We start from the raw sequence: 23,897 nt of genomic DNA on the forward strand, positions 1-23,897 counted from the left end.
GTATGTTAAGGTCCAGCAGATCCCTGTGGGATGTTATTGTGACAGTCACTGCTCCCCCATGGCTGTACTACCAGGCCTCTGTGTTGTAACTCCCTCAGGCTATCAGTCACTAGGTGTCTCTGGGTGTCTATCACTGCTTTACTACGCCCATGAAGGAATAGTCACAGGGATGCTGTTGGATGGCTTCATGTGGTTACAGTATGCAAGACATGTCTGTGCTTCCTGGCTACACAGGACAAGGATAACCATAATCAGTGTCACTGGATGTGAATCCCTACACACAGATTAGGTACTGTCTGTATGGTCTAAATAAAGGTGTAAATGTGAGCATTTGGAAGACAACAATCTATTTAAATATACAGTATTATGAATATATCAGTATACTCAGCATAAGATTCATGCAGAAAATTAATTTGTTGATAGCCCGCTACAGTATGCTTGTTGTAACCTTCTACATTCCCTGGCTTAGCCTTACATCTCACAGGCCTAAGGCATGGCACCCTCGCTGGGAAATACACAGCTCAATATATCATGCTCCAAGCTAATGTAGTTCTGTTTGAAATGGGCCAGACGAGGGTTTTTAAACATAGCATGAAAAGGTGGATGTGTTTGACTGAGAGCTGAGAGGAAGGCACAGGATCTGCTTATCCTGTGTGATCCTTTTGCCCCTCTGTCCATACGCTGGAGAAACATAAGAAATATGGATGATTGTGGTGTGAATATGCCATTAGGTCAGAGGAATTCTATGAGTTGTGTGTGTGAGCAAGTTTGCGACTTAGTCTAGGAGACCCTAGAGACTTAGTCTTGTTTTCTTATTTTGATTCCTCAACTGCTCCCTATGGGAATTGGATGTGCTGAGTAATGAAGTTTTGTCGATGTGCGAGCAGGACTGCATCACAGACAATCTGATTGGTATTTGTAGATATCACTTTGCAGGTGGAAGATCCACTTCATGTCGCTATTGTGGAGTGAATACCAGAGGAATGAAAGATGCCAATTCATTTTGAATTCATTATCTCAGAGAAATTGCATTGCACTGCTTTTCTTTTGTTGAGTGCCTGCATCCAAAAGCTGGAGTTGGCGGACAGAATTGGATGGGGTGGGGGGGAAAGGGATTTTTACTTGTGAAATTGGATTTACTTTCTTAGTTCAGACGTTACCTTCAATATATTCAATATTATGAGCTCACACAAAGTGGCATTTGCACTACACAATACTATACAGAATTTTTTTTTTTATATTTACCATTTATGATGTGTATGTATGACATCATTATATCACTGTGAAAATAGATTTGATATAAGTACTTTGGTATACATTATATTTGCAGTAACGTTTTAGGACTTTATTTTTCCAATAATTTGAAATGTATGTAAAACATGTCAAGGCTCCTGTCCTTATTAACATCAATAATTCTGAATGGAGCCAGAATACCTCCAGTAATCACTGTGGGTGTTGACAGTGCATGTTGGGAATGAGAGATGGTGTTGAACATGTGCTGAAGCATGAGGAGGATGTGGAAGATGATGACGATGAGATGCTGATCCAGCCAGTCCTCGCTCCCAGCTCCTTCGCTGTCACCCGTATGCTGGGCCTTATGAGCCCAGGAGATACCAAGCCTGTCAGTAATCACCTCAGCACACTGAAATATTCATGGCTCTGTCTTCAAGTAAAAACAGCTGAAAAATCCAGTTTTCCACCACAGCTTCATTAAATGAACAAGTGACAAAAGGAGTGGGGGTGGCAGTGGAGAGAGGAAGAGAGGGACAGAGAAAGGGAATAAAGAAAGAGAAAGCTATTGCGCTGACGGCGCATCGTGTAGTATCCTTCCACTCAGAGCAATGGTTGGTAATTAAAAGAAGAGTGGCTGGTCCTAAGGTCAGATCTCTGGCATTCTCTCTAAGCTTCCCCCCTCAGCCAGCACCCTCCCTCAGAGATGTCAGAGACCCATGGGAGGGGGGACTCATAATTGCAGCTTCTGTTCAGTAGCACCCTGGAATGCTGCAGAGACCTGGTGTCTCTACCTTTCCATGACTCCAGGGGTAATAGAGCTGTGATAATAGAGCTAACAAGAAAGGGAAAAAAAGTGTGCAAAGTCTTGACAAAACAAGGTAGAGAAATGACTGATAAAGATACTGTATCTAAAAACACAATTGAAAGTGTCCAAAGAAAGGTACTGTAAAGGTGTTTTCTAAAATCCTTTTGAATCTTCGAAGACATTGCAAGCTCAATTCCTCCTTTAAAATATAGACCTTAGTATCTTAGAATAGAGTTAGAAATTAAAGCTAAGTAAGTGTTTCAAATAAAGAGTGAAATGATAATCAGATTGTGGGAGGGTGAAGGAACGGTCACGTTCAAGTAGGCAAAGTATTTAACAGCATTATTCTCTCCCTGCCCTCCCCCCCTCTTCTTTCTTCCCCATCCTTCTCGCTCTCTCTCTGCGTTTTCATTTGCCCGCTAGACTCTATGCGGCACATTGCACTCACCCCTTGTATCAACTGTACATGGGTAGTTTGCTGCATGTAAGTATGTATGCAATACACCCAAGCACTTTTAGCCCAGCCAAAGGTAATTGACAGTATAAAGATAATTATTTTGACTCCACATAAATCTTAGGTTTTAAATTATGGAGGTTTGTTTAACAAAAATTCAATGCATAATGATGTAGGGGCATAATGATGTGGTTGTTAAAAAGATGTCCTTTCTGAATCGAAAATACCACTACAGTTGAATTTGAAATGTTGGACATTTTCAACCACATTACTAATGCTAATCAACGATGTCTGGCAAATGTGAGCCATTTTGGTAAACATGGATTTAACATTTTCCGGGGGAAGATGATTATGCAGCTATGTTGTGATAGTGTTTGACAGCCCACAAAAAACAGGAGAGTTGTTTAGTTCAGTTCTCCAGGTTTCCATGGTTGCATCAATAGAGAACTGTCATCTTATCAGTGAACACTGCACAGCTGAAGCTATACGCTATTTCCTGTTTACAAATTCAGTGCCACCTGTGATGATTATGACATACATCCAAGGTGTAAGACAGACAGATATCTAAGACTAAATGTTGTACAAAAGGGAATGTGATATATAATTCAGCTGATGCACTTTAAACTATTTATATTTTACCTTTCGATGGTTACATTCACTTTAAATTAGATGGACTCTTCAAAATGACATGGATTTAAACTGACAATACAATACCAGTAAATACAAGCGTTGGGAGTTTTTTGATTTGCCATTAAAGAGGAGAGTAATGAATAAACCATGTGCGGACGATTTCATTGGGTCCACTGCTTCCACGCTATACTGTCAATGCTAACATTCTTTTGTTTTAAACCCACTCCTTCAATCTGAATATTTTTACCTTTGGCAAATAGTTCACAATAAGTGTCTCTTTTGTTGTCAAATCAATCAGAACTAGAGAGGATACCATTTCTGGGGAAATTGTAGGGTGTGCTTGCTTGCGTCGGTTGCACAGGGGTCTGTATATTTTATATAAAAATGCATCGGGCCTACTTATTATTTATAAAGATTACATAGATTTAAAAGCATCTTTTTTTGCTGCTCATTTACAACTCAAAATACGAGTGAAGTGTAGAATGAAATATGATGTCTTCTCATTTCCCCTGCAAGAGGCAGCTGACAGGCTGAATCAAAACGAATACATTTGGCAGACCGGTGTTAAAATGGACCTAATCTCTATGATTTAAAGTCCTTTTAAGTTGTCCCTTCTCGTGATATTTTCAGGCATTTAGCCTACTCATATTGCATTCATTCATTAATAAAGAACCCCCTTTGAAGATTATTCTACGACTTTACCGGCAGAAGATAGAATCGCGATTCAAACAGTACCATCTGCTAACTGAAAATATGCCCCCAAAAACGTAAATAAGCTTGACATTTATTTAGTGGAAAATCGCTCATTCATAAAAAGCTCACTGGTAGCGATCATTGTCAGTAACAACGCAAAATGCGATATAGCCCTGTGTGGAGAAGCTGCCCCGGTAAATTCTACTACTACAGTACAGTACTAGACTACTGCTGTGTTCGTCTTGGTAGCGATTGCGTTGGTTGAATTCGATTTAACGTTCCGTTGTACGGTTTAGGCTGAAATTAATTATTTTCATGAACAGATTGACAAAGTTTAGGCTGTGGCAATGAAGTTCAGGTTAGTAGTCAGATTGTTTCAACTATTGAAAGACTTTTGAGTAAGGGGAGTGCCGAACATGTTCTGTCGCCGTTTGACTTGGAACAGCTGAGGAGTTTTTGTTAGCTACTCACACTAGTGTCTCGGGGAGGCTACAGCGTTGCAGTGAGCTACACTGGTAAATAAATGTGATATCATGAAGGTATAATTATTATTATCACTGTTATTATCATTTGTTTCATACATTTGGACTTTTCCTCTATTGTCCCACCAGGAACCAGGGCATGATTGTAGATACATTTTGGTAGGAGGAAGATTCACTTGATGTTGGCACAGTAGAGTGAAAATAGTTCCTGGCTTGTGTGCAGCGGGATGGCATCTGGTGATTGGCTCATTACCACATGCCTGACCTGCTCCTTGCTCCAGGACCTATAAATGGTTGCCACCCACCCAACATCAGGCATCGCTTCAGGGCCCAACTCCCCAAATGGGACCACAGGTTACTGCCCTTGAGGAAGCCTCTTGTGAACCTGGCCTGTGTTATTGGTTCACTGCTCAGAGGCCACATCTTTGGGCAAATACATTTTTATAAGAATTATTTGAACTTGGTAAAGCATAATTGGACAATCATACTGTGTAATGGCTCTCCACAAATGCTCATCAAGACACTTTTCAATCTAAAAGTCATGAAGCATGGCATCTATTTTGTTCTGCTGCATTGACAAATTGAAACCGGCTGCATTTAGAAACAATCAAACTGAATTTCTTTACTTTTCAATCTGTCACTTGCTATTTCTCCTCTCCATCCTCCGGGAATGTGGCTGCCCAGTCTGACTGCAGCGAGGGGACATGTTCTCTTTCCATCACATGGGCTGTCAGTAGTCTTGTTTGTGACAGATATTCAGAATCTCCAACCAAGAGACAGAAACCTTTAGGAAGTGAATGTTAAACACCGAAGCAGCTTCAGGGCGTGTCGACATGTCGACATGACCACAGCTGGTTCTTTGTCCCCCTTCCCTGCAGACACTGTCTCGGGCTCAGCCTGACTCTCTAAACTTTGAGGTATTTCACAGTAGGCTCACACTCCTGTCTACTACTATTACAGTCTGTTTAAGAGCCAGATAAGAACTCCACTGATGTTAAAATACTGTAGTGCACAATCGGGCTCTCTTTGTTTTCACCTCTGTTGGTGTTTATAGCTTTGGAGATTCAGATTGGCCAGCTATGGGTAAATTTTCCTCAGAGGAAATGACTTTTGATGTATATTATGTGATATTTTGTATGTGTTTTGGCTCATTATTACCATCTTGTGTGCAATGAGGACTCTTGTTATCACCATTAGTATTATCAATATCATTGAAGCAGCCTGAAGCTTTCTGTTTCACTGAAGATGGATATTCATCCTCACATTTTTAAATCTCAGAGGGTTTAGACAAAATGAGCTTACTGTCATATTTTTGGTAATCCAGAAATAGCACATGGAGTCTTGACAAGTATTGTACCCATGTACAGTACATTTGAAGAGATGTGTAAAGAAAGAGACCAAATATTGAACGGTATGCAAGCTCTGGCACTTGGCTGTATGCCTGTCATTTTGAAGGCCAGTAAGACCTCCATCTTTATGTTCAATACAGACACAACATATTGATTGTAATTCAAAGAGATTTGATGAATAGCAATGTCCACTTTGATTCAAATATTTTATACAGTATTTTACAACAAAATGAAACCCTTAGGCTCGATTTGTGAACTGACGTCCTCAACCAAAAACATCACTGCCCTTAGTTAAAAAAAAACATAAACCGTAGCCATACAGGATTCTAAATTCTCTAAAAGCCATTTGTAGGTTTACCCATAGAGGGAAAAAGGCCCTACCTCATGTGTTTATATGTGTGTGAGAGTGACTTTAGTAGCATACATTCTTGTGTGCATGTGAAAGATTGAGAGACTGAACTGGAATTACTTCAACCTGATAGCGTAATCAGAGCCAGAGGAAGCCAGAGAACAGTGGGAGGCCATCACATGTGGGGGGGAACTCTTTTACAAGATTTCATTAAGTAGGCAAAACCAACCGCAATGGCTTCATGCCTCTGCATTTAAGCAAAACAACATCTATCATTAAATGAAGTGCAGAACAGCCCACTAAGCCATAACCAATTTACCAACTAATTAAAAAATTATTGCTAGCCAAGAATGACAACAAAAACTAACACCATAGCTTGCCACCATACTTAGCAACAGGAAATGAAAACAACTGTATTGTTTGTCTCCACAAAAGAAGCGACATTTCAGGACTGGTCAGCTAGCCATATCAATGCATTTTTACTCGTTAGTAGGTTGCCTTGTGACCAATCCAATATAAGTAAATATTGTAACTTGTTAAACAATTTTTATGCAGTTTTTGAAGGTCAAGAAATTCCAGGGGAAGCACTGAATACCAAAGGTTTCTTCATTTCTGACAAAGAAATCGACGTGCAACTCAAAACTCCACAGATTCTACTCCAGCTAAGTCTAGAATAGGCTTCCAAGGTCTAGCTCTGACAGTGCAGTGCGATCAGCTGACTATTGTGCTCAATAAGCCAAGGAACCAGGGTCCATCTCTTCCCAGACGGCATCAATGGTGCTGAAGTAGTCTCCACAGCTCTCCATGCTGATGAGCTGTCTTACCCCACACATCAATGATATGAGGTGGTATGAATCGTTGCTGATTTGTTGGCTTGCTGCATTGCAGTTGTTGGTGGATGCGGTCCAGAGCTCAGCAAACAGGCTTTATTCAAAAGGGGTCAGTCCCTTTTTCTCTTCTTAAACAGTTTCAATGATGTGTTCAGAAGCAGTAATGTTGTACTGCATGTCCAATAAAAAAAAATGCTTAGTTCTTTCATCTACCGGAGATGGCCTTTACTGTCAGTGCTGATCCATAGGCCAGAGTGCTGCTTGCTTCTGTCCTTTAGATCTTCAGGATGACTGTAAGTGTGCTTTTGCTCTCTTTAGAAGTTACAGGTTTTTGCAAAACCTTGTTTGACCCAATAGTGTTAATCTAATATTGCAATAATCCACCAGATCAAACATGGTATCAATTATATTGCTGTAAGATACTGTAAGTATGCCTTTGAAACTATTTGGGTTTCAATATTTTGGTCAGCATAATTTCTGTGCTTTTCAAACAACTTGCCAGTGATGTTAGATTTACAGTATGTGTGCATAACTTGAGGCTCTAAATAATGTGATCAGGAAAGCTTTTCTTTGTCATCACTTTGTAATGTATAAATATTGAAAAATAACCCTGTGATTGCTTGTTGCCATAGAAACCCAACACTGGAGCACCATGGTGATGCTTCAAGGCCATTAGTGCCATTGTGATGTCACACATTTATGTCAGGCAGCTCAATTTATAAAAGCATCCCAGTACATGGTAACAGAGGCTATTACATGGCATGGCAGCACAAATTATGGCACAAACTGTAGGCATGATATAGAAATATTAGACAAACAAAGGAACATCTGACCACAAGCTTTCATATTGTAGTGCACCTGACTTAATAATGGTTGGCAGTGAGGACTTCATGGAAAATGTGGCTATTGTAATTGACCCTGGATCAGGCTATACCAGAGCGGGATTTTCTGGAACTGAGAGGCCAAAAGCTGTGACAAAATCACTTGTTCAAATGAAAATGATGGACCAATGTTATTTTGGATTACAAATTCCCAGCAAGGGCTCAGATAACCTCAGTCTCAAGAGTCCAGTCACCAATGGAATTATTACTGACTGGGATTCCACAGAAAAGCTTTGGAGTCACATCATTTATGAAAAGCTGCAGGTGTGCCCCAAAGAGCATGGCATTCTGGTCACCGATCCTGCATTCTCACCCATCTCCAACAGAGAGAAAATAGCTGAGCTTCTCTTTGAGAAGTTTTCTGCCCCAGCCATGTATGTTAACTACCAGCCAGTGTTATCCATGTACTCTTCTGGACTAGTCACTGGTTTAATAGTGGACTCAGGTGCTAGTAGGACCTCAGTTTCTCCTGTCTGCAATGGGTACTGTTTACCTCATGCCACCTTTCACATGGACCTCGCTGGGCAGGCTATATCAGACTATCTCAGTAAGCTGATTAAAGATCTTGGCTGTGGTTACATTTCCTGTGTGGAGGAGATGAAGAAGAGCTGCTACATTTCCCAGAATTATGAGACAGAGCTGAGGGGGGAACTGAGACGCCAACCACTAGACTATCGGCTCCCAGATGGCACCACTTTCAGCCTGGGGGACGAACGCTTCCTCTGCCCTGAGATCCTCTTCTGCCCCTCCATTGCTGGGGTGTCCAAGCCCGGGGTGCACGTCATGGCAATGAACAGCTTGCAGAAGTGCAACCCTGAGTGGCGGGATGCCTTGATGACCAACGTAGTGTTGTGTGGAGGCTCCTCCCTGTTCAGTGGGCTAACAGAGCGTCTGCAGATGGAGATGGAGAAGTTGGCCCCGAGGGATTCCGGGGTCAGAGTGATGTCAGGTCCCCATCAGGAATGTTCCTCCTGGGTGGGGGGCTCCATCATCACTTGCCTCAGCAGCTTCCAGCCCATGTGGGTGAAGAGGCAAGAGTATGAGGAGGAGGGCTCTGCTGTGGTGCGCAAGAGATGCTTCTAGAACTGAAAGATGCCTACTTTTCACTGCAGAGTATGCTAGGAGATTTGGGATGTGATATTGTCTGCAACAAATGCTAATTTGAAAAATAAATGCATATTCATACTGTCATTGTATTGCAGAGTCTCGTCTGGCTCATAGGAGATCTCAAAGTTCTCTTAGTAGATGCTAACAGACAAAACCAAAGTGTCTGTAAGACAAAAGGGAAATTTAGTGGTGACATAGGATCTCCTTGCTTAAGGAATCGTGTCTGATGAACATCTATTCTCCTCTTGCAACATAGGAAGACCGTTCTGTATAAATGTTCTCTCTCATGCTTCATCCATAATCTGTGTGGACATTTAGACCTTCGGGGGTTTGGTTAAATCACAAAATGTAGAGCATGACTTAATTCCCACCAAAATTCGAAGCGGCAAACAGTCTGCTTCTCTGTCTGCTACATTAGATTTCCATGTAAGTGAAGGATGCAAACAATTTCACAAACAAACAAAAATCCTAAATTTATGTTTGGAGTTGAATCCTGACACTTCCTTGACTTAAGGGATCGAGGTTGAGGTTATTCTAACATCATGTCTCTCAACATTAATGGGGATGTAGAGAATATCGTACTATTTAAAACATGGTTATAAGAATGTCTTATGGGGGCGCATCCCCGAACTCATTAGTGGCACAAAATCCACTCAACTTTCACACCTGTATCGAACGATTCACCAATGCAAACTGCGTCGGTTTACTGAATTGCCACACCCATAGATAGTTGTCAGATGAACCCGTTCTCATTCACCCTCTCTCATCCCCCACTCTCTCGTGTAGCCTGCCTCATAGATTTAATGTGCGCACTGTACTCCCGCCCTCTTCGATCACCAAACCGAGCTCGACGCGCAAGGCACAACAGATGGTAGGCAGGAGCGCTGGAATTTACGCGTGTTGATTTAGCTAGAGAAAGTACTTCGTGAACTTCAGAGGACTGTTTGGTGCGTACGAAGCCAGAGAAGGAGGACGTCCAAAAGTCTGTGGATTCTTTGCTGAAATTTGCTGTGAAGGTAGGTGCACTGTGTTGCCGATTTTCCATAGTTTAGTATTCTAGATTGGAAAAAATAATATTTTTGGTCAGCTACCATAATCATTCAGAAGCCTGGAAGTTTATACAGTTTACCTATTTTTATTTAATAATTCTGACATTTCAAAAGAACGACAGGTTATCACAACAGTAACACAAAAATTATGTGTTTCATGAATGCCATTAATAATTATTAATCAAGTAGTTGTAAAACTCGCGTGCACGAGATTTCCCTTCGCCGTTGGGCATTTGTGATAGGCCCATTTTAATTGAAAATGAAAGAGGCTGTGATCTTAGCGTTCCATGAGTGCACACCACAATTACAGTTACATAATATTGCAGTGTCAAGGACGAAAGCTGCGCAATTAATTTGTGTCTTAATAGTTTGTGATTATAAATACATTTTGTTAATAAGTTACTGATACGTAGGGAGTGCGCCAACATGTTGATTGCCTAGAGACCGTCTAATTAAGGGGGTGCTGCATACTAGAAACCGTAGAAACTTGACAATGCTTGATAACTACATGTTTCTACGTCAATAGTGCAGATGGTGCGCATACAGAATTGTACATACAATGTTCAATAAATCCACAAGGTTGGCATGGAACCGTATTAAAGTTGTCGAACTGATTTCCACAATCTGTTTAGAGCTGGGTAGGAAATCGTAGTGGACATAGCGCATGCAGTAACAGTTGTAAAGGCAAGGATAGAGTATAATCTGTGTGTATGGATTTTCTCCTCTGTGAATAGTTAAAGGTGAAGTGCTCAGGGCAGAACTCAAGTCAATTCCACTTGATTTCTTTTTGTTGCAACAAAATAATATTATTCACATTGTCTCCAAAAAGCCATGGATATAGTCAGCATGTATGTTTTGTATTCAAAGTGTAAAAAAAAAGAGATAATGACTGACAATTTCGAAGTCAACCGCATTATCAGATTGCTATATTCTATAGTTTTTATTCTAATAATATTCTGCCTACATACAGTAATATTATGCACAGGAAAGGTGCCATTACCACTATGATCATCTACAATATTAAATCCTAAGAAGGAGAAGTTAAGGTAGGTATATCCAATTAATTAGGCACACCATGAATATAAGCAGAATTGTTTGCAGTTTGCCAGCTGGCTGTAAAAAACGATTTGACTGTAGCCTGTGAAACAAGGTGGTGTGAATGCTCAATGAACTTCAGGTGTGACTCTTTTATAGCTCCAGAGGAAGTTTAGACTAACAATCAAAGCCAATATAAACTATTATGACCAATATGTGTGACACAACAGATTTTTTTGTCTTTTAAAATAATACATAATATCCTTGATATCATTTAATAGTTAAAATGTGAAATATCCTCAGCGTCTTTAGAACTTTCCGTCAGAATTGTTTTTATTATTGCATTATCTGTAGGCCTGTATCATTATTGAGTTACACATCCTGTACACATCACTGCATTGTGGATCCTTCTGCACATTGGTGTCATTCATACGTCTCCAAGCTTAGTCCTCTGGGCTCTGAGGAAGCGTGCCCACTGCCGCAGTGGAAGCAAGCTGCATTCAGTGCGTGTCCTCTGCATTACCAGAAGGGGTCCAGATCTAGACCCCAGGTGGCCCAGAGCAGCAGCCACTGAAGAGAAGAGGAGACTAACACATGATTTCACAGTTTGTCAACAATTAGATCCTCAGGGAATGTGGCTTCCACTTTGTATTGCATCTGTTTCATGCTGTGCAAATCACTTGCATGTGTCTAAGTGTGTTTGAGGTGTAGATTAGTTAATGAAGTAGTTTGGCTGCTTAAACTTGGCATAACAATGATGTCTTCATTATTACATCTGTATAAACATACCTTCCATGTCAGTATCCAGGAGAAGGAGAGATAAAGAGGTCCTAATTCTATTATTATAGCCATTATCAACTTGGAGATGTTATTGTATATGGATTGAGTTTGTTGTGTGTGAGCTTGTTTAGCAACTCAGAAGGTTGCCTGTCTGATGGAAAGGTCATCTACCCCCGTCCCCCCAGCAACAATGAGTTACATGTCTTGACACCAAGTGTTGACTTTGGCAGTGTGGTGAGATGAGAGCAATATTGGAGTGCTGTAGAGGCTCTCAGAGTGGTATTTCCAGTGATTGACGTTTGAGGGATGGAACTGTTGTGAGCATTAGGGCTTATACTGCCATTGACTATGCCATTTAATTATTAAATTAAGATACTACATATAATGAGTTTGAAAGTTTTACATAGGAGGATAAGATTTCTCTAGAAGTGTACACAAATGAAGACTATAAACTGTAGTGTTTAATGTGTTCAATATTGTTGTAATGTAAAATTTTGAAGACGGTGATACTCATCCATTTCTGTAGCATATTCAGTTTAAAACTGTTTGCCCAGCTTGGACTTAGAAAATTGGCTTCAAACAACTCAATTGGCATTATTGGCTTCTGCTTCAGCTGATGTTAGTTGCTCATTAGTGCAGAGTGACAAATGGCATCCCAGTCTGACACTTAATTATTTAACATGTCAGTAAATGTCATCCACTCTGAGTGGACATAGTGTATACTTCATCTCATATCAGTCTGCATTATTTGAGGCATGACTGAAGGATGCTTACAAGTGTACTAGTTTAACTTTGCTCACTTTCTGTCCCTTCAATCTTTATCCTAATATCATCAGGTACTTTGTTCAGCTGGATCCCTCATCAAGACTTTGACACTGGTCCTAGCCCGTTTTTCTAAATCCCAATACTCCTTCTTGTGTGGGGGAGTGCTGGAGGGTATAAGCTTGCAAGCTTTCTAGAGAAAGATTGATTCCATCTACTGGAGTGAAGCCTGTAGAAAAGACAATGAGGAGAACGTCATTGAGGAACAACCAGGAAAGAGCAAGAGACCTCTATGCTCTTAAATCTCCTCTAGACTGAAAGGGTTACTGATGGCACCAAGAGGCTTCAAAGAGCCACCCCGGCCAGCATCCACAAATAGCAAATTTAAAGGGGAATTTTTAATGGAAATGGATTAATATTTTACCTCAGCATTGATTCATGCTGCCATAGACATTTTCATCTTCCAGTGAGTCGCTTATGCAAAGAGGAGTGGTGACGTTGGCATCGTCTTCGTCTGGTGCATCCTATCATCTCCACTCTCCATCAGACGTACTGGTGTACTGCATTGCCATCCTAATGGAAGCTTCTCAAAGCCTACCAAACACACAAAAAATGATATATAGAGCTATTTGTAAACCTTTGTGATAATAGCCACCTGAAAAGGTTCTCAAACAGAGTCAGGTTGTTCCTGATAAAACCCTTTCAGCTACCTAAGATGCTGTTTGGAACTGTACACAAATTGAAAGCTTTCTATATGGGACAATAAGGAGCTGAAAAGTAACCTTTGTAACCCTCTATAGGATTTATTATTTTGATGACATTTCAAATAACGTTTTTGAAAAAGAGAACATTTTAACAAACTAGCCTTAGTCAGTGCAGCAATTGCAAATACTGTGGCATTTGTAGGTTGTTGAGTTCATCTAAAAGGAACCTTCACTGACTGACAAGGATATATACATAAAAATGTCTATATAAGTTACTGTCACTCTCCATCAAGTTTTTGGGTGGAAATCCTATCAACAGATGGATCCATTTAATCTAGTCTCTGTAGGAGGTGGAGGCTGTTCTGTACTGTAACTGCAAGTATTGCAGGTGAGGAACGGGAAAATCCATTTTGATTAAAGTTACATGATGGAGACACACATGATTTGCATGACAGCTTAGGACTTGCTCATTGAGAAAGAGCCTCTTCTTAAGTTAGCCAGGTCTGTGACAGCAGGCAGAGATGGTGACTGAACTGACCCTGGACCAGTGGTTGAGGCTGCCCTTGTGTCCTCCTGGTGTGGATGGACACCTCAGCTCACTAGTCTTGATAATTCTCTCTTAGGTACAGTGGATACATTGCTCTGGACTGTTTGAGCCGGAGGTTGAAGGGATCTCATCTTCTCCCTAACTCACTCTGGGAGGCTTTGAAACCTAGGTATGTGTATAGGATTAGAGTTCTGTGTAATTGTCCTTCTCAGTAGACTTCCTCCTCTATTTGGTGAGATGTCTAGTTGTGTGGTCAAACACTGGGCAGATGAGATGACCTATATGGCCTTTCGAAAGGAAGAGGTTTAGAGTAAGTATGATAGACTGAAATGATATCTCTACATAGATAATATTCTGTGGGACGGAATTACATTTACATTTAGTCATTTTTAGTAAAAACTTATCCAGAGCGACTTACAGTAAGTACAGGAACATTCCCCCAGAGGCAAGTAGGGTGAAGTGCCTTGCCCAAGGACACAACATAATTTATCACGCTGGGAATCGAACCAGCAACCTTCTGATTACTAGCCCGATTCCCTAACTGCTCAGCCACCTGACTCCCTGAATTAGAGGCAACAAACTGAGGATTGCTCAAAAAAGAGGATTGCTCTCTACTGTAATATTTAAAGCTGTTGTTATTATTCTGCTTTTGTACTGTAAGCTCCAGTGTAAAAATGTGATAATGCATGAATTATTTATTCCTTCTGTCTGAAAAGCAAACCCTCTGATTCTAAGAGAGGCAGCTAGAGTGAGTTGTGCCTAATTTTAGCTCCATACAGCACAACGTACATCCCCCTCTCTAAACCAAATGATGGTGCTCTGTGCATTCAGTGGGAACTCCACTGTACTATGATGCCATTGAAGGACTTTGTAACCAAGGCAACACACAACAGGCACAGATAACGGTCAGATTATTGGTTGAAGTGTGAAGAGGAAGCTTTTCAAAGTTAATTTTAAACCAGAGGCTATATATTATTCCTGACTTGATTCATTCACAATAGCTTCACTTATGTTGCCTAAGTGAATACTGATTACGAAAAGTAATTCAGTCAATATAAACAGCAACAGTGCTTTATTTTAACAGTGAAGTATTTAACCACGTACTGTAAGCCAAATGCTATGTTAGAATGTATGGTACCAGTTGCGTTTTGCTGTGGTATGGAATCTCACTCAGTCTATATAACAATCGAGAACCGGAGATGATCACAGTGTTGAGAGGCAGGTGGGGGTGGATGCCTCCATTAACAGCAAGGATTCACACCTCAGTCATTCATCTCACCACCTCCCACCACACTGACCCCTGTTACATATTCTGAATCACCTTGCTCCATTTGCTCTGCCTGCTTTCTGCATGTGTTATGTGAGTGTATCAGCACTGAGCACCATGAGAGCTGATTAACTGTATTACTGCTTAGACTGTAACAAACAGAGGAATGGATGATTATATTTAGATTCAGACTGTTACTATTGACTGGAGCAAGGCCCTTAGAGGTGGGCTTTGTCATCAGTGTGGGTCGGAGGAAGGAAGCATCGGCTCAACTTTGTGGTGGATAGTAGCTTCTGTAGAGCACAGAGTCAGCTCTCCCAGGCCCATTAACATGCACTGCATAGGGCATCCGTGTTGGCTCAGAACACTGACCCCACGGGTCTTCACTGCTGTGGCCTTAATTCTCTCAACTCACACATTGGTCCTTCTATGTTTTGATTTAGGTTTAAATGAGTCTGACTCATTGTTGGTGTGCCGCAGTTATTGTGCCAGCACTGCCTTCGATAATCTTCATACAGTTATAAGCCAAAGTAGGAGATACAAAACGAAGGGTTGGGCAGTGGTATGAGGAGGTTATTTGTCATTTGTTAGTTCTTCATGAATGTTATTGGACGCATCATAGGATATGGGGAGGTCTGCTGCTATTTTATTGAAGTCTACATGGTTCGGAATGACTTCTGTTTTACCAGCCCCCACCTCCCAAAATAATCCAGTAGCCTTGCACAGTCCTGTGGGTTCATGATATAATGATCTTGTCTTTGACCCCTTGGGGATTACCCCTTATCGGAAATCATATCTGATTTTAAAGATGAAGACATACTTAGCTTTCTCTATTTTGATGCTCAAAAGAAGAACTTCTAAGTTTGACATGAAAATAGTTTTTAGAGCATAGAGGCCTCTCTTTGCTAAGAACTGCAGATTGGCTCACATGACTCAATGGAGCACAGGGCCATGGAGGGGCTGGCGGTCCCCTTGCCTGTCCCCCTGGCTGTCCCCCTGGTGGTCCCCATGACTGTCCCTTGGAGCAAGACAAAAGTGATCCCACTGTGTGTGTGAGACACGCCTCAAAGCCCAGAATGATGTCAGCAGTGTGCAGGAAATATGCTCAACATGGGGACAGGGTTTAGTTGGCTCTGAAGGGGAGCAGGTGGGCTGCAAAACACTGGTGGGCAGCCGCTGAAATCCTTCCCCCATGACTTAGGGCCATATGCAGAGCAGCTGACAACCCCTCCCACTGGCTGCTCCTGATCCATGTCTCAACAAATGAGATTCGCCCCTGTTGCTTTGTCTTTAATAAATGCTCTGGTCAGTAAACAACTACTATATGCTTGATTAATTACAATGCATGTTAAATGTTGCACATGCTATACTTTGGCTTCACAGTTAACTATGCAGTCACTACTTTGACAGAGTTCAAGTTTTTGTCAATCAATGTAATTGAGGTGTGATGTTGGGGTCATACTTTTAAAAGCTTGTTGTCCTTGGTCTGTTTTTTGATCCTGTGGGTTGTCCCTTATGAAGAAATAAAACAATGTGAATGTCACACCATCAGCATTTTAACCTTCTGGCATGACTTGCACCTGAAATCATTTGGGTATAAAATGTTTAAAAGCCCCTGTCACTCCAATATATTTATATATTTGGCTTTCTTAGCACTTGGCAGTGGTTTTCCATGCTGTGCCTGGTCTAATTAAGGTGTCTCCAACAGTTTAGTGATGGATCATTTGCTCATAGGCTATTTAGAGGAATTGGTCATTTGAGGAGACTGCTGGGTTGGCACTTATCTGCCCACCAACTTAATACAATGTTTATTCACTATCAGGTATTTATTTCAGCATTTTTAACCCCGGTGTAAAACTATAATAATGACATTAAGTAAGTCTGGATTTCAATATCACTGGACTGCAAAGTGTTTTTGCCTGCTGTACAGAATTGCTGGTACTATAGTGGTCATGTGAGGATCTATTCTTCATGGGTGGCCAGGGTGCACTTAGGAAATACATCAACATGAGACTTATCCCTAATAATACTGATTGAAACCAGTTCTTAACTTATTTTGTGTGTTGCAAAGAGTATTTTAAAATAAATCATAGAATTTGCTCTCTGACTACACACCAAAAGATTTGGATTAATCTGTGTGTCTATTTGTCCTCCTAATTCAAATCGTCACACATTTAATGAGCTCTTCTGGTGTCTTGTATGTTGTAAAAAATAACTGATCTCCTCAACTAGATGAAAATCCTAATGAATACTTGCAAGACTTTTAAGATTAAGTTATAGAAACAGACCAAATCAGTCTTTGATTTCCTTTTGACGAGGACTAACAACTACTTCAATAAGACCATTTCCATTCAAAGCTTGCAAGATGTCTGGATGTTAATGTCCATCAGGGGGAATCACTGGTTAACAACAAGGTTTCCTTTCATCAGGGCTGTTAGTCTAGATTCACAGATTTTTTTGATATTTTATTATCAATATTTCATCCATATATGCATCTCAGACCTGGAGCTGATTCTGGACTGTGGAAAGGTAAGGGTATACGTTTGACAGTCTCTGTGCAGTAAGTTAAACATTTCACTGCGGTAATCTGTCTTGCTTACTCAGTACTTTCCTCAGATCCCATAAGCTACTACAGAAGACTCTTGACAGATCTGGACAACCAACAGAGTATCCAGCAGAGCTAAGGAAACTCTCAATCTCTTAGCCTCATGGTGATGCTTGTATCTCTGGAATTTGGGTTGATAAAGTGTAGTCAGAGTTCAGTGGCAGATTACCCCATTGTTTATTTCATAGGGATCAATGGCAGTACAATTAATATACTACAGTTCTTTCTGTACACTCTGTGACAATATAAACGGGCAGATGGGTGAGCGGTTAGGGAATTGGGCTAGTAATCAGAAGGTTGCCAGTTTGATTCTGTCTGTGCCAAATGACGTTGTGTCCTTGGGCAAGGCACTTCACCCTACTTGCCTCGGGGGGAATGTCCCTGTACTTACTGTAAATTGCTCTGGATAAGAGCGTCAGCTAAATGACAAAAAAACAAAAAAACATCACATAAGCACATTAATTTGAACACATCACAGAAAGGGACCAGCCTGTCCGATGACACTGTCCTTAGATTCCTCACACATTCAGAAATGTATTCATCACTATTTAATAATTTTTTGTCCAACAGACTTCAGACAAAACCCCACAGATTCTCCTTGATTTAAACATCAGGCTGTGGGCTCAGTCCCCTCAACCCCCTCTGTCAAAGGCATCTTCACACTCTCAACTTCCTATTTCCAGCTCAGTGGAGGAATGATGTGAGAGGCTCCTTTCTCCCTGGTGTAGTATAGAGTTGTTCTAACAGAATGTGAGGGGGAAATGAAAGGGGAAGCGAGGCAGCAGAATGTGCTGTGCAGAGGAGAGAGACAGAGGAATGATGAGAGCATTAGTCCAACTCTATTTACTCCAAATAGAGGCGAAGAATACACAAGATTGAGAGAGGACTAGGAAATAGGGACGAAAGATTTTGTTTTGTTGGAGAGTTGAGAAGACAACATAAGTATATGCGTGCAGAGATATACACATGAGAGCTACATTTGTCTCCTCACCAGAGAAATGATGTCAATCACAGACAGACGGATTATTGTGTAAGCACTTTTTCAGTAATGAGACCTCAGCGAGTTTAAAAATAACTTTTTTGTTTTATCATACAAATAAAACTTAAAAATTGTAATAATAGGCATAGAAGAGAAAACATTTTTTATTTATTTTTTATATTTGTATTTTTTCCTTCACATTAGTACTTCACACAATCTTTCAAGGCTTCCTAAATGTTCTTTCTTAAATTTACAGCTCTTCATTTGCCTCTCTTACGCACTTTCAACACTGTAGTCAGCGCTCTGAAAGGACTTAAATTAGTGTAGGGTGGACATTAAAACTGAGTCTGCTATTATTTATCTTAGGCATGAGAAGAAAATATTTCATGTAATGTCGATTTTATGTCTAGCAATTAAAGTACGTGGAGCTGAAGCAGCATGAAGGAATAGAAAAATGTGATTAGATGTGCACATGGCTCTCGTTATAGTGGAGGGAGAAGAGGACTTGGCCCAGCGGATGCTATCTTCTCTCATAAACTAGAGACATATTTATCACTGCCCAGAGAAGCTCTTTCCATCATGTACAGGATCGTAGTGAGAGGAAATCTGATAAAATGTGTGATACTATCATGTTGTAAACCTGAACATAAAACTATTACAGTTGGTCTTGGGTGTTCATGGCATTGTTGTGGTTAAGGGTAGCCTAAGTGTAAAATGTTGTGAGCGTCTGTGTGGATCTGTGTGTACACTGTCCCTCCAGGATTGTCTGGCAGGCAGAGTCAAACTGAAGCCACAGGAGAGCAATTTTTGGAGAGTGTCAGATGCAACTCCGCTGGGCCTAAGTTAACCCAGTCATGCTCGTTAATCGCTCAGCTTCCCAGGGCTAGCCTTCACCATGAATAATTTGCTCTGATGTCGAGCTCCCCTGGAAGAGAGCTATGTTTTCAAATAATTAGCTGTCCAAAATGTGCTCCTATCACCTCACATAGAAATATACTATATACACCCACACATTCTCACCTCTCATCTGACTTTACTGTACTCTAGGTATAACAGGTAACCTTGACAGACACATAGGTTCATGATTTCAGACAGGAGGGACATTTGTGAAGCTAAAATTAGCTTGCCTATACCTAGTCCATGCAAATCTAAAAGGACACATATAGTACATCTCTTCACTCTTTGCCAGCATGCACGCTAGGTAGTGAACTCTAACACACACAGGACACACACTCCCTCAGGAGGGATTTTCTGGGTCTGTTTAATCAAGACAGGTTTACATTTGTAGCAGTATGGATGACAGAATGCTCTCTACATCTAGCAGTTCTCATATCTACACCAGATGAGTCACTTTAGTCTGCAGTGTTCTCTAGAAGATAGCCTTTGTTACATACATTTGCTACATACAGCATACACTATATGTTCTTTGCAATAGAAGCATCTACATAAAACATAATTGGAAAGCTTGTTTTAATATTTCAGATAACTTTGCTGAACAGATTGCTCATGGAAATTAACTTTCCAGTGCTTTACATTCATTCGGTTTCCGTGACCCAATTACTAAGGCCATGTCATGTTAAAAGTAAAAGTTGGAGTAAGGGATATTTTTTCTTTTGTTCTCTTGCAGCTTACAAACTGTAGAACAATGAGCTGTGGGTGCAAATCTAAGGTTATTTCCTCCAATCGTCTTCTATATAAAGATAAAACAGTGAAATTAACACTTTTGACAGGGGACAACAAGCCCTAAAGGGAGGTTCCTTCCTATGCTGCACAAGGGTTGGTAGGAGAACAGAAAATGTCCCGAGGGGTCTGGAAATGATATTGGGACGGTGAAGCTGATGGGATGCAGTCGTCCCTCACCAGCTAGATTGGGCAGGGGGGAGGGGGAGAGAGAGAGCGCGTGCGCTCATCTCAGCTCTAAGGAAGTGAGTGATGATGTCGTTGTGGCGGAGCTGTAAAAGGAGGAAGCGTGCGAGCTGAGGTAGCAGTTCCACAGGCTGCAGTGCTCTCATGCTCCAGGGATCTGTCATCTACATCTGAGAGGCTGCAATAATTGATAGAGAACACCTCCTATGTTATCCTCTCATTATTTCTCACTGTGGCTCATTTTTCCTGCAACGACAGCACTTATCTGTGGCCTGTAAAAAGCTCCTCTGTACATGTACATGTACCTCCTGGTACTCTGTTACTTTTCGTTTGGAATGATAGTAGACTGTGTGGAAGGATAGCCCGAGGTTTATTCACTTTTTTGATAAGTCATAGAGAATAAATCTCAAGAGGCCGGATGATTGCTGTGATCAAAAGGACACAGGATTAGTTAAGGAATTGAGAAGGATACTGTCAGTTGTTGCTGAGACTAGTGTAAGTTGTTACTGGTCCAATCAATAATACCAGCAAGTCACTGCAAGTTGAATTGTGTGAGACCACAATAGTGGATGAGTCAGTGGGAGTGAGAAATCTGGACGGAATAGCAACAACTGATCTTAATAGACAGAGAGAAGACGCTAGAGAAACAAACCTCTAAATATTCCCCATCATGGACCTTGAATCAGCCATACAATTCATTCTGGTGCTTTGCAAAACTGTCAGGCTTAGATGATTGTTGACATGCGCTGTCTGGTAACCAAATGAGGGATGTAATGAATTCATTAGAGTCGGAGTGCCTGTGGCTGGAGGAAGGAACAGACAGGAGGTACGGGCCCTGGGTCTGAGACTGGAGAGGGATGGGAATTATGACACAGGGAGAGCCAACTTCTGGAGCTCAAAGTCTACTGCTGAGCAATGACACGGAACAACACTCTTGCTCCCAGTTTGAGCACAAGAGACATAACGACACAGGCCCAAAGTGGCTCAGACTGGCAGCCGTGAAAAATGAAGCCTACAGTATTACGTCCCCTCTTTTCCATTTCTCAGACGTCGTTCTAATCCTCCTTCTCGCAGATTGGTGATTGATGCCTGTTCTCCTCACTCGCCTATTCCCAATCCAGCCTTGTTATCCCTCTCCTCGCTCCTCATTACAGACTTCACTTTCCACTCTCCAGATTACTTCCTCACAAATGTAACCAACTTATTGCACTAAAAGGCTTTTGAACAGGGCACACAATTGTATCCCTGCACAATTCCAAACAAGACATTTCCTCTTTAAGTCACAGTTTGAAAGTCATTATTCTTTTGAGGTTCGGTGATGAGGTGCTGTGACAATAGTACAGAATAAAGTAAATAACTCACAGCGTTAGCACTTATTTTTCCTTTACTACTTTGCATCCATACTTCTTAGCTTTCCAAAGGAATTATTTAAAAATGACATATCACAAAAAATATTGTAACCTGGAAATTATTGCCAAGTATCTGTAGACAACGATTCACAGAGTCAAATTATTATCGGACCTTGAATATCCTTGCCTACCCTGTTTACAGTAAATATTTAAGTGCATAGGTCTTGAATTCTTTTGGCCCTCATTTGCTCCTTGTCATCCATAAAGGTTCAATATTGCATTCATATTTTTGCTGTCACACAACACGACTCAACTTATTTACATATTGGAATGGATTGTGTCTTATAACCTTCAGAGCAGAACAGCAGAGTGCAGTCATTTGCTTTTTTATTGCCTTTACCAAATATGATTTAGATCTCATGCCCTCAATGTTGTGATCACATATTCTGGGCTCCTGTTCTTAGACATTGAGAAGAGTGCTGAGTTGGAAATCTGGTAGAATGACTCTCCGCTCTGATCCTTCCCTCACATTAAGATGTTGTAGGACAGATGAATGGATGGGTTGCAGGTAGGTTAGATATGTTGTCCTGATCTGTCATCACTTTACAGTTACTGTGGCTGAAGAGACAGCAGTAGAGCTTATGTAACAGGCCCTGTATGAGAGGGGGTCATGGGCCATCCAGTGGAAACCACAAAGTTGTCTGAAAATTTCATATTTATTTGTTTACTTCTTCACAAATAGTCGGAACATTTAAAAGAGGTTGCCGGGGGCAACCTTTGACTGTGTCTATTTTCCCTCTGACACCAGTGACATTAAGCCCATACTTATAGCAGCTATTAGGCCTGGTCCTGTCTTCCAGTTTAAGTAAACTACAGCCAACTCTTCAGTCTGTCTCCACACCGGCAATTTTCCTGCAATTATCACTTGTTACTTGTTAATTCGGGAGAAATCAAGACAATGCATGCAGTCAGCGCTCCTCAGTGTGTTGCAGCCAGTCTGCACTGGATGTTTGTTCTCTTTCATTCTCTTCTGTACACCATGTTAAAAAACCTCCATGGCACACTATTATTGTTATTGACATATTGTATTGACTGCTGCCAATCTTTATACACAAAGTTTATCTCTTGTACTTCAAGTCAGGCTTGCTGATTTTAAGAATGTCCATACTCTGTCAAAGCATAGAAATAGAAGAATAGAAAGAGATCACAGAGGTTGCATTAATGGGTGTAATATATGGTACTCATAGCCTTTCATTCTATGACCTCCATCCCCTGGAGTGGGAGACAGGCAAAGACAAACATTTGTGATTAGAGCAACCTTCTCTCAATGCTGTCCTAAGCCTTCATGGTTGTCTCCCTGGACCCATGTTGACATTATCATTTTCTCAGCTGCTAGCAGAGCGGTATTAGAGTCCTGAGCAATACTTAGGGATAAACAAGATGAATAAAAAAGAAATAATGTCAGAGATGTTTAAGTGCCCTGCAATGTTCCTGAGAGGTAGCTGCTCAAATGATCATGAATCAGAGAGAGAGAGGCTGGACAAAAATGAGAGTTAGAAAAAGGGAAAGAGACAAAGAGAGAAAATGAAAAGTTAAGCTGTCATTTGCATGAACACTCCCAGAAGAGGGGCATGGATAGAACACTTGCCACAGCAGCCTGGGTTCGATTCTAGCCCGGGCCATCGGCTGCATGTCTTCCTTCTCTCTCTCCCCTTCCTTTCCTGTCCATCTCAAACTGTTAGAAAAGCACAAAACTCTCAACAACAACAAAAAAACTCACAAAAAAAAAAAACTCACAAAAAAAACCCCCCCACAAAACTCTCAAAAAACACATCTTTACAACAACAACAAACTCCCAGAGGAATGGAAGTGTAAGTTTGATGTATGCTTTGTATAGTCAATAGACAATTCAAAATATGCAACAGTCTGCCATGGCACAGATGGCATGCAAATGTAACATCCCAAACAGACATACAGACAGAAAGACAGGATACTGACATTTTCATTCTGTATTGCTCAGATCATGCCAACAGGTAAATAATCCCTCTTACGGCAGTGTTTAACAGTCTCAGCATGGCGGGACATAATCATTGTATTTAACTGAATCCCTGCTTATTTGGATACAAGAGCTATGGGATTTA

General features: G+C 41.0%; 1 protein-coding gene across 1 annotated transcript; it reads left to right on the forward strand.

The window, feature by feature from the left end:
* Window positions 1-7,694: 7,694 nt before the first annotated feature.
* LOC136949398 (actin-1-like) lies at window positions 7,695-8,789 on the forward strand. The gene has a single exon (XM_067244034.1). It carries the CDS (start codon window positions 7,695-7,697, stop codon window positions 8,787-8,789), a length of 1,095 nt encoding a protein of 364 aa, XP_067100135.1.
* The last annotated feature ends 15,108 nt before the right edge of the window (window positions 8,790-23,897 follow it).

This window comes from Osmerus mordax, chromosome 1 (genome assembly GCF_038355195.1).
Source record: "Osmerus mordax isolate fOsmMor3 chromosome 1, fOsmMor3.pri, whole genome shotgun sequence".
Classification (NCBI taxonomy): domain Eukaryota; kingdom Metazoa; phylum Chordata; class Actinopteri; order Osmeriformes; family Osmeridae; genus Osmerus; species Osmerus mordax.

Coding starts and splice junctions, on each gene's coding strand:
- LOC136949398 (XM_067244034.1), top strand. CDS start 7,695: ATGGTTGGCAGTGAGGACTTCATGGAAAATGTGGCTATTGTAATTGAC.